This window comes from Salmo trutta, chromosome 19 (genome assembly GCF_901001165.1).
Source record: "Salmo trutta chromosome 19, fSalTru1.1, whole genome shotgun sequence".
NCBI lineage: Eukaryota > Metazoa > Chordata > Actinopteri > Salmoniformes > Salmonidae > Salmo > Salmo trutta.
The window spans coordinates 14,776,288-14,788,549 of NC_042975.1; the positions used below are offsets into that span (position 1 = coordinate 14,776,288).

The 12,262-nt window shown below is 41.4% G+C and overlaps 1 protein-coding gene across 23 annotated transcripts in view; it reads left to right on the top strand.

The window, feature by feature from the left end:
* LOC115154037 (disks large homolog 2) overlaps positions 1 to 12,262 on the top strand; it is a 325,900-nt gene that overhangs the window by 138,541 nt on the left and 175,097 nt on the right. For 21 of the 23 annotated variants that reach the window (XR_003867810.1, XM_029699854.1, XM_029699855.1 and 18 more), the window contains 2 exons: positions 7,943 to 8,026; positions 9,782 to 9,943. Coding sequence is in view for 22 of the 23 variants with exons in the window: in XM_029699854.1 (XP_029555714.1) it covers positions 7,943 to 8,026; positions 9,782 to 9,943 (246 nt within the window). In the remaining variant the exon portion in view is untranslated. The remainder of the gene's footprint in view (positions 1 to 7,942; positions 8,027 to 9,781; positions 9,944 to 12,262) is intronic. The other 2 variants (XM_029699836.1, XM_029699853.1) reach the window with 2 other exon arrangements.

A 12,262-nucleotide genomic window follows, 5' to 3' on the forward strand; every position in this document is an offset into this window, starting at 1 on the left:
CAAGATATATTGTATTTAGTCTCGTTTTTGGGTGCATCAGTCTGGTTTTGCATCATCATGAGACTTTCCAGGAAGTAACATAGAGCTATTCTATTAGGATAACTATGAGGCTTGTACAGTATATGTGCAAAATAAAAATAAAACATTTGACCATATGGACTGACGAGAAACATACACTAACATAAATAAATCTGTTACAGTGTATGATTTGTACAGTCAATAGGAATCCCAATACAATTTCTTAACAATCACCCAATCCCACCCACACCCTATCCAATGTGTTTTTCATGCAACCAAAGGTTAATCATTTCAGACAAAAAGGTCACTGTTGCGTTAGTTTTTTTTAATGACATATATAATGTTACAATGTTTCTGCAACCACAGCATAACTGAAAATGCCTAGGTGGTAGTATGTGCCAGTACTGCTCTTGTAGGTCACTGGCCTTCTAGTCATTTTTAAACAGCTTTCAAGTCAGCTGGGTCCTGGTTGTTCCCTTGTAGATATGGCCCTGGTCTTTGATCTTGTGCTTGCTTACATAAGCTTTTTCACTATGACCTCTTAATACCAATCGTGCCGTACTCTATAGATACTCCCACGTGCTGTATAGCTATTAATGTAGCTATAGTTATTAATACATTACGTTTTTGCTCTATGTTGAAAGTGGGACTGCTGAAGTGTACAATTGTTTTGGATTGTATTAGCAGTAGGACTGTCAAACAATAAAACATGTAACCGAGTTAATTACAGGTTTTGCTGTGATTAATCACGATTAATCGATAATTCCGAATTTGCTCTAATTGAGCTGTAATTTAAGATTTTTTGGACAAAAAGCTACACAAATATTGACGGCTTGATTTTGTCCAAAGTAACAGTTATCAAAATTGATAAATCACACTTTTTTATTTTATTTTTTAAAATATGTTTTTATTGAATATCCAGAACATACAATATACTTGCAGTGAAGACGCTCAACAACTACACCACACCAGTCATCCAACAGACTCCCATTCAGAGTGACACAAAGAAGTATTCAGGTTCAAAGCCCTACTCAAGGGCACGTTAACAGATCTCCCACCAGTCCAAAAAACCTGAACCTGAATCTTCCAAGATCCCCCCACAGTTCCCCAATAGCTGTCCCTCAACCATTCGAGGCCCCTCCACAGAAAAATAAATAAATAAAAAATACAATTAATTCCATTCCCCACCCCCAAGAACCCCCCAATGCACCAACAACCAAGAAAATGAACTAAAGTGCTTTCCTCTCCATCTTAAATAAGCATGCCCCATTCAAAAAATGTAGAACTAAAAACAGATATAGCCCTTGGTAAACCCCAGAATTGACTGCCCTTGACCAGCACAAAAACATCCTGTGGCGTTCTGCATTAGCATCGAATAGCCCCCGCGATATGCAACTTTTCAGGGAAGTCAGGAACCAATATACTCAGTCAGTTAGGAAAGCTAAGGCTAGCTTTTTCAAACAGAAATTTGCTTCCTGTAGCACTAATTCCAAAAAGTTTTGGGACACTGTAAAGTCCATGGAGAATAAGCGCACCTCCCCCCAGCTACCCACTGCTCTGAGGATAGGAAACACTGTCATCACTGATAAATCTACGATAATCGATCATTTCACTAAGCATTTTTCCACGGCTGGCCATGCTTTCCACCTGGCTACCCCTACACTGGCCCACATCTCAGCCCCCCCTGCAGCAACTTGCCCAAGCCCCGCCCGCTTCTCCTTCACCCAAATCCAGACAGCTGATGTTCTGAAAGAACTGCAAAATCTGGATCCCTACAAATAAGCTGGGCTAAACAATCTGGACCCTCTCTTTCTAAAATTATCTGCCGAAATTGTTGCAACCCCTATTACTAGCCTATTCAACCACTCTTCCGTATCGTCTGAGATGCCCAAAGATTGGAAAGCTGCCACGGTCATGCCCCTCTTCAAAGGGGGAGACACTCTAGACCCAAACTGTTATAGACCTATATCCATCCTGCCCTGCCTTTCTAAAATCTTCGAAAGCCAAGTTAATAAACAAGATCACCGACCATTTCGAATCCTACTGTACCTTCTCCACTATGCAATCTGGTTTCCGAGCTGGTCATGGGTGCACCTCAGCCACGCTCAAGGTCCTAAGCAATATCATAACCGCCATCAATAAAATACATTACTGTGCAGCCGTCTTCATCGACCTGGCCAAGGCTTTCGACTCTGTCAATCACCGCATTCTTATCGGCAGACTCAATAGCCTTGGCTTCTCAAATGACTACCTCGCCTCGTTCTCCAACTACTTCTCAGATAGAGTTCAGTGTGTCAAATCGGAGAGCCTGTTGTCCGGACCTCTGGCAGTCTCTATGGGTGTGCCACAGGGTTCAATTCTCGGGCCGACTCTCTTCTCTGTATTTATCAAGGATGTTGCTCTTGCTGCTGGTGATTCTCTGATCCACCTCTACGCAGACGACACCATTCTATATTCTTCTGGCCCCACTTTGGACACTGTGTTAACTAACCTCCAGACGAGCTTCAATGCCATACAACTCTCCTTCCGTGGCCTCCAACTGCTCTTAAACGCAAGTAAAACTAAATGCATGATATTCAATCGATCATTGCCCGCACCTGCTCGCCCGTCCAGCATCACTACTCTGGACGGCTCTGACTTTGAATACGTGGACAACTACAAATACCTGGGTGTCTGGTTAGACTGTAAACTCTCCTTCCAGACTCACATTAAGCATCTCCAATCCAAAATGAAATCTAGAATCGGCTTCCTATATCACAACAAAGCATCCTTCACTCATGCTGCCAAACATACCCTCGTAAAACTGACCATCCTACCGATCCTCGACTTCGGTGATGTCATCTAAAAAATAGCCTCCAACATTCTACTCAACAAACTGGATGCAGTCTATCACAGTGCCATCCGTTTTGTCACCAAAGCCCCATACACTACCCACCATTGGCTCTCGCTTCATACTCGTCGCCAAACCCACTGGCTACAGGTTATCTACAAGTCTCTGCTAGGTAAAGCCCCGCCTTATCTCAACTCACTGGTCACCATAGCAGCACCCACTTGTAGCAGCGCTCCAGCAGGTATATATATCTCACTGGTCACCCCCAAAGCCAATTCCTCCTTTGGTCGTCTTTCCTTCCAGTTCTCTGCTGCCAATGACTGGAACGAACTGCAAAAATCTCTGAAGCTGGAGACTCATATCTCCCTCACTAACTTTAAGCACCAGCTGTCAGAGCAGCTCACAGATCATTGCACCTGTACATAGCCCATCTGTAAATAGCCCATCCAACTACCTCATCCTCATACTGTATTTATTTATTTATCTTGCTCCTTTGCACCCCAGTATCTCTACTTGCACATTCATCTTCTGCACATCTACCATTCCAGTGTTTAATTGCTATATTGTAATTACTTCGCCACCATGGCCTATGTATTGCCTTAACTTACCTCATTTGCACTCACTGTATATAGACATTTTGTTTTCTTTTGTTCTTCAGTATTATTGACTGTATGTTTTGTTTATTGCATGTGTAACTCTGTGTTGTTGTATGTGTCGAATTGCTATGCTTTATCTTGGCCAGGTCGCAGTTGCAAATGAGAACTTATTCTCAACTAGCCTACCTTGTTAAATAAAGGTGAAATAAAATAAATAAATAAAATAAAAACTAGATACTCTTCTCAGTCTAAATTGACCATAATTAGTACTTGTAAAGTTACTGCCATCAGAGGTCTTATGACGGTCAAAATTAGAGCTTTCAAAAGTCTGATATTTACAATTCAATAAATAGGTTTTAGCAATATTTGTTTTATTTCCTTGCCTGTTTGCCTGTGAGCCAATGCCACAGATGTTAGAAAATTGAGACAAGATATTATGTGTGTAGTAAATCTGAGTAGGTTGATGTATATGATATTGGATGTGATTTAGTGAGAGTGTGTACAATGTCTGTATAAGAGTAAGACTATAATGTGTGCTGTCCAAATAAATAATAACTCTGCCAATTTGCATGGTTGAGTGTCTATGTGTGTAACATGTAGTGCGTATAGCCTTAATATTCATGATGATAATTGTAATCCATATTGTATCACCGTCATAGTTGAATCATTATTACCTTTAACATCATTGAAAAACACATCCCAGCATAGCAATTGACATTTCATATGATCATGAAAGAGACCTTGCATTACTCTAGAGACGGCTTCACTACAGTACAAATGTATTCCATACAATATGTTATTATTCCCCAATGCCCCTATTCTGATATCTTCCCCTTGCTTGTTGTAAATATATATAAACCGGAAGACAAATACATAAAAAAGATAGAAAAACAAGAAACATATTAAATTATAAAAGAGTTCTCAACAATAGAGAGAGAGGGAGAGAAGAGAAAAGAGAGAAAGAGAGAGTGAGAGAAGAGAGCGAGATTAGGTGTGTGTGTGTATGTATAAGTGTGTATGTGTAAGCGAGCATGTAAATTAGTACGTGTGTGTTCATATCCACTTCATAGTGCTCAGATATTTTTACAGTTCCCATGCTTTCTTTTTTTCGTAACCTGAAGTCCCAGTAGAATTTAGTACAGGCATGGTGTTATGGAGCTGTCTTGGAATAGCTGTCCATCCATAAAGAGTTTGTCCACAATAAGAAAGGCACGCTTACCATTCTCCCTCTGTTGCCTCTGTACCGGATACAGTCTCTTATGACGTTTATTTATCTCCCTTGGAAATTGGTCATTGAGACCGAATTTGGTCCCTTTAAGCTCCCTTCCCCTGCTTTTGATCAGCTCCTTTTGTTGGTAGTGTTCAATTTTTCTATGATCTGTTGGGGACCCTTGGTCTTGTCGCTCCGAGCTCCAAGTCTGTGTACTCTGTGGAAAGCCACCTTGTTTACAGTCTATAGGAAGTTTCAAGGCGGATTTCATGAATTCTCTGATCGCGCCCTCTGGATTATTGGATGCGTCCTCAAGAATACCAGAAAAAATTGATTTTCACACATGCTATGATTCCGTGTGTCCAGTAGCAACTCCTTCATCACCCTGTTTTTCCTGAGTAGACAATCCATGTTGGAATCGTGGATTTTAGCCTTGGCTGTGAGTGCCTTGTTCTCTCCTTGGAGTGTGAGAATTTCACTCTGGCTAAACTCCAAACTCCCCCTCAGCCCTGCTAGCACTAGCCTCTACTTCAACGGTAAGTAAATCTTCTGTGTCTGTAGATGAATCTGTTTTTATTTTTTTGGCGGGTTAAAGTTCTTTTGTCAGGTAGTCGGATCTTTCCATGATGGAGTATGTTGTTCCTCCATAGCGTAAAGCTGTTGGTACACGTCAATTTCCTTCAGGATCTCCTTAGTATCCAGGTTGGCTCTTTACTGCAACCAGTTTTTTACAAAAAGATAACAATGAGTCTTTCCCACAACGACAACAGGTGTCTGTAGTACAGCCAGCTAGCACTCGCGGAATCCACGCTAAAACACGTTTGGTATTCGTATTTAATTAATAGCAGTTTTGTTTTAATCAAAATTAACAAACCAAGTGTTTTTCCAGCATACAGTCTGGTCTAAATCGCTTCAATGTTTCGGTTTTATGTTTGCTAGCAAGCTATCGAGGTGGTTGAATCCAATACTTTATTTTACCTCAATTACAACTTGTTTTAACATCACATTGTTGTTTTTAGCTGTATAGATTATGTATTTTTTTATGTTTTTGGTGTATTTTGAATGTTTTCAGACGATGCAATTAATCACAATTGAAAGTGTGCAGGTAAAATTACAAAAAGTTCACTTGAGTTAACTGATTAACTCTGACAGCCCTAACTAAAAACTCTAACAAACTCTAAAACTAGCCCAAATTAACAGTGGACTAATGAGCAGCATACTAAAATATAATTTTGGAGTGAACTATCTCTTAACTATGTATACATTTCCGATGCTTTGAATAAATACTTTTCACTATACCACCATCCTCTACATGTATTGAGTTTGGCAAGCATCTTTTTGTATGCACACACACTCACTGTTGTCAATGGTGGCTCAAGATGACTCATGTTCAAAGGGAGAAACAGCTTAGCTAAGCTCTGCTCTTTCTGGATGATGTCTCAATGATTTTCAGAGGTTCTGGCAGCCTGAACATGTAGGCCACTATAAAAAGTCAGTCTTAATGGGTAACACTTTACATTACCTCACTCTAATGCAATATAGTTATTCCAGAACTACTCTGGTAACCAAAATGTTGTTAGTTACAGTACTCAGCTGCAGATCGTAGCTTCACAACTTGCCAAATGCTTGTTTAAAGTAGTTACTGTTGCAAAGTTTAGTGGTTACTTGTAATACAAAGACATTACAATCCTGGTGGTAGTATATGTGTTATATCCGTCATACAGTATCTAAACAACTTCAAGTAAACTGTGCCTGCTTATGGGTCTACCACACATTAGCATATCACTGCATCGGTATACTCTGAGTATACCAAACATTAAGAACGTCCTAATATTACCATACCCTGTTCAAAGGCACTTACATTTTTTGTCTTGCCCAATCACCCTCTGAATGGCACACATACGCAATCCATGTCTCAATTATCTCAGGGCTTAAAAATATTATTTTAACCTGTCTCCTCTCCTTCATCTACACTGATTGAAGTAGATTTAACAAATTACATCAATAAGGGATCATAGCTTTCACCTGGATTCACCTGGTTAGTCTATATCATGGAAAGAGCAGGTGTTCTTAATGTTTTGTATACTCAGGGTACCTCTGCAGAGGGATGGAATGAAATGCAATTATACCCAAACAGAAAAAGAATGTGACAAAGAATCACAGAATACTTTTAGGGCTAATGAGATTTCTGAGTAACGCTTTACATTACAGTGCCATTATTACTGTGTAACTACTCATGTCATTACAGTGTAAGAAGTATTGTAACTACTCATTAAACACTAACCCTTTCTTTAGCCGTATCCCTAAGTAACCCCGAAGTACAGTGTAATAATGAGTAATTACAATATCTGTTTTGCTGTAATTACAGGAATAATTACACTGTAATAAGTGCACTGGAATGTAAAGTGCAACTGAATTTCTTCTGGTCTTGGAAAAGCAACCCATACTACTTTTAATTCCTTCTGAAAATTCGTATGTGAAATGATTTGCCTCCTTTATCTGCTCTCTTTGTTCATCTGGAGTGGCCATGTTGTCACAGGGTAACCGGGCACTGCACTCGGCTCCCCACATGCACCCCTCTCCTGTGTGTGTGTGTGTGTGTGTGTGTGAGTCGGCATCTCAGTGCTCTTACGTGCACTGTTTCCTTTTTCCGTTTGCATAACACATTTTACTGAGTTTGCATGCATTCCTGAGTTGGACAAATGTGTTGTTTAACTTGAGACACAGTACAATTTCAAGTCCTCTCAACTTAGAGATTGAAAGATATCATCAGCTGAAGTATACAGGGGCCCGTATGTATCATCTATCTCAGAGTAGAAGAGCTAGGATTAGGTCCTTCCTGTCCATAATGATCTGATTCATTATGAGGCAAAAATTCTCCTAGATCAGCACTCCTACTCTTAGACATGTGATATATACGACCCGGCTCTCCCTTGGGAAAGAGGTCCTCTAATACAACAAAGTTAATTTTGATGGTAAAATGGATTCAGCGGTATGTTATGATAATTGCACATCATTTTGGAATTCAAATCATTTCTGTGGCCATAAGATAATCTTTTGCAGTTTATGCCACTTGCTAGAAGCTTTTATCCAAAGCAATAGTATGTGTATGTGGAATTGTAACCAAGGATGCTTGGCATTAGCGGCACCACGATCTTACCAGCTGAGCCATGCCTGTACCACATATAGAATGGAGATGCATAGCAGACATTTTGTATTGTTGTGCAGATATCATGTTAAGGGTTTCCCCCTTGTGGTCAAAGCTAGAATGCTCTCTCTTGTCCACAGAACAGGCCGGCAGCGGTGCAGGGGTCCCCACACACTGGCCCGCCCCCGGCATGCATGAACCCCGCCTTGATGAGCACTCCCTGGGTGAGAGAGTGGCCTTCACACTGTCCCTCGGGCCCCATCTTCATGTCATCCTTCTCCCTATGCTTCAGGCAGGGCGCCCATCCATGCCACTCGCATGCCACTAGCCACTCTTGTGCTGTACACAGAGATGACTTCACTGCTTTCATATCATATCATAAGGGACTCAGGCCTTGGGGATATTGTCCCTTATCACTCCATCAGGATCAAATAGGTTGACATTAGGGACAGTATACAGTATGCTTGATGATTATAAGGGACGTACAGTATTAGCTTGATGGAAATATATTTATTCGATACTGTTTCGAGTTGGTTTGAACATTTTAGAGCTATGTGGGCATATACACTGAGTATACCAAACATTAGGAACACTTTCCTAGTATAGAGTTGCAGGTTTTCCCTCAGGACAGCCACAGTTCATCCGGGCATAGACTCTACAAGATGTCGAAAGCGTTTCACAGTGATGCTGGCCCATGTTGACAACAATGCTTCCCACAGTTGTGTCAAGTTGGCTGGATGTCCTTTGGGTGCTGGACCATTCTTGATACACACGGGAAACTGTTGAGCGTGAAAAACCCAGCAGCGTTGCAGTTCTTGACACAAACCAGTGCCTGGCATCTACTACCATACCCCGTTCAAAAGCACTTAAATATTTTGTCTTGCCCATCCTCCCCTTCATCTTTGCTGATTGAAGTGGATTTAATAAGTGACATCAATAGATTTGTTCTTAATGTTTTGTATACTCAGTGTATATAGTTGTATTATTCAAAGAGTTATCCTAGTAGGTTTATAATAGACAGATTTGCCTGTTTTTTTAAGGCATGACTATAAAAATGTTACATCCAGAAACACGTCATGCGAAAAATCAAGCTGAATTAGTTTGCCATGATATGACCTATGTGTAGGCAGGAAGACAGACAATCAGAAGAGAAAGGAAGCGTTGTCTTGTTTTGCCATAAGAACGATATGGTAGCATACTGTATTCCAAGGGAAGTTCAGAGAATCAGTTCATCAAGACACTCCTTCAGTCATTTCCTCTTGTTATTGCTACCAACTGTAGCAATGTTCACCTGAGCCAGGATTCAATCCAAGGCGAGTTGTCAGCAAGTGCACTGCACTTGACTTTTAAAGGTCATTCATGCTCGAGCTGCCTTCCTCAGCTTTACCGTGAATGCCATCTCCGCTAGGGTGAGGGAAATTGTATTTAAATGCAATGCATCTGTCAACAACATGCCTTTGATTGAATCCCGGTGCTAGTTATTTCACAAAAAGGCACTGTGAAAAGAAGTGCAACTTTCCCACTTTTCGTTCCAATTAGAATTAGGCTACCATGTTTCAGTCCACATGTTCACACTTACATAGGCTGTCGCAGATTCATGCTCACTGGCAAAGACCTCCCTTACCTTCTGTCCCCGAGATCCACAATGGGACACAGCTTTCACTCTCATTTCACAACGGTTTAGTAGTGGTGAAGCAGTGCCATATGAACCTCATGGGTAGAATTAACAATCACAGAGGATGTGTCATCATTCACTTCATTGGGCTACAGAATTGGGCTATATGTACATGAAGCCTAGTCAATGTATTATGTGACTTTAACATTTCTCTACAAGTAGCATGGTTCACAGTGGAATTTAAATGTATGTCAATCTATTAGTTATCGTCATTCTGATGGTTTCTTTATTCTTTTCCTCTGTGCTCCTTTTGTCCTTCCACCGCTTTTCCTCCTCTCTTTCTTCCTCTTCCTCCTTTCTAAAGCAGTATCGCTATCAAGATGAGGACTCTCCACCTGAGCACGGGTTCCCGCGGCTGACCAACGAGGTGCGCGCCCCTGAGCTGGTGCACGTGTCGGAGAAGAACCTCTCGGAGATTGAGAATGTGCATGGCTACGTGTCCCACTCCCATATCTCCCCGCTCAAGGTCAGCAAATGTCCTGTCCTGCACCCACAACCCAGTGAGCAAAATTGGTTAAAAAAAAGTAATTTCTACAGCAAAACTGTGCCAACCAGTTTTTCTCACTGGGAAGCCCCTGACGAGAACTTGCCAAACCACACCATGCGTGGCTGCCTACATGGTGTCCCTCGTTCCCCTCTTTCCTCTCCCTGTTAGTCTTGTTCTCTTTCTCTCTTATCTCTCCCTTGTTTTTTCTCTCTTTCTCCCTATCTCTTCCTCTCATTCCTAAGAGCCATTCCCCCTCTCTCACTATCTTGATTAATTCAAAAGCTATTGTGGTTCCTGTCCTGAGTCTTCGGTAAGCCTCTCATAACTAGTGCAACTCGGTGCCCTATTGCTAACAAAAGTACGTCGTCATGTTTATTTCATTAGGCACCAAATGTAAGGAATTGGACTGAAATAGGGAAGGACTACCTGGAATTGTCCAGTAAGAAACTCTTAAACAATGTCCACTCAAAAAAACGGTGCTATCTAGAACCAATGAGGGTTCTTCATTTGTCCCCAAAGTAGAATCCTTTGAAGAACCCTTTTTGGTTCCAGCTAGAACCCTTTAGGGTTCCATGTAAAACCCTTTCCATAAAGGGTTCTACATGGAACCCAAAAAGGGTTCTCCTAAGGCAGTGGTTCCCAAACTTTGTATAGTCCCGTACCCCTTCAAACATTCAACCTCCACCTGCGTACCCCCTCTAGCACCAGGGTCAGCGCACTCTCAAATGTTGTTTTTTGCCATCATTGTAAGCCTGCCACACACTATACGATACATTTATTAAACATAACAATGAGTGTGAGTTTTTGTCACAACCCGGTTCGTGGGAAGTGGCAAAGAGCTCTTATAGGACCAGGGCACAAATAATAATATAATAATAATCAATAATTTGCTCTTTATTTAGCCATCTTACATATAAAAACATATTTGTTCATCAAAAATTGTGAATAACTCACCACAGGTTAATGAGAAGGGTGTGCTTGAAAGGATGCACATAACTCTGCAATGTTGGGTTGTATTGGAGAGAGTCTCTGTCTTAAATCATTTTCCACACACAGTCTGTGCCTGTATTTAGTTTTCATGCTAGTGAGGGTCGAGAATCCACTTTCACATAGGTACGTGGTTGCAAAGGGCATCAGTGTCTTAACAGCGCGATTTGCCAATGCAAGAAACTCTGAGCGCAGCCCAATCCAGAGATCTGGCAGTGACTTCTGATTAAATACAATTTTCACAGAACCGCTTGTTGCAATTTCGATGAGGCTCTCTTGTTCAGACATTAGTAAGTGGACTGGAGGCAGGACATGAAAGGGATAACGAATCCAGTTTTGTGTCATCTGTTTTGGGAAAGTACCTGCGTAATTGCGCACCCAGCTCACTCAGGTGCTTCGCTATATCACATTTGACATTGTCCGTAAGCTTGAGTTCATTTGCACACAAAACAATCATACAATGATGGAAAGACCTGTGTGTTGTCCTTGTTAATGCAGACAGAAAAGAGCTCCAACTTCTTAATTATAGCCTCAGTTTTGTCCTGCACATTCAATATAGTTGCGGAGAGTCCCTGTAATCCTAAATTCAGATCATTCAGGCGAGAAAAAACATCACCCAGATAGGCCAGTCGTGTGAGAAACTCGTCATCATGCAAGCGGTCAGACTAGTGGAAATTATGGTCAGTAAAGAAAACCTTAAGCTCGTCTCTCAATTTAAAAAAACGTGTCAATACTTTGCCCCTTGATAACCAGCACACTTTTGTATGTTGTAAAAGCGTTACATGGTCGCTGCCCATAACATTGCATAATGCAGAAAATACACGAGAGTTCAGGGTCCTTGCTTTAACGAAGTTAACCATTTTCACTGTAGTGTCCAAAACATATTTCAAGCTGTCAGGCATTCCCTTGGCAGCAAGAGCCTTTCGGTGGATGCTTCAGTGTACCCAAGTGGCATTGGGATCAACTGCTTGCACACGTGTTACCACTCCACTATGTCTCCCTGTCATGGCTTTTGCACCATCAGTACAGATACCAACACATCTTGACCACCAAAGTCCATTTGATGTTACAAAGCTGTCCAGTACTTCAAAAATATCCTCTCATGTTGAACTGGTTTCCAGTGGTTTGCAGAAGAGGATGTCTTCCTTATTTGACGCCCCATAAACGTAACGGACATATACCAGGAGCTGTGCCAGGCCCGCCACATCTGTTGACTCATCCAGCTGTAACGCATATAATTCACTGGCTTGTATGCGAAGCAGTAACTGTTTCAAAACATCTCCTGCCATGTCACTGATACGTCGTGAAACA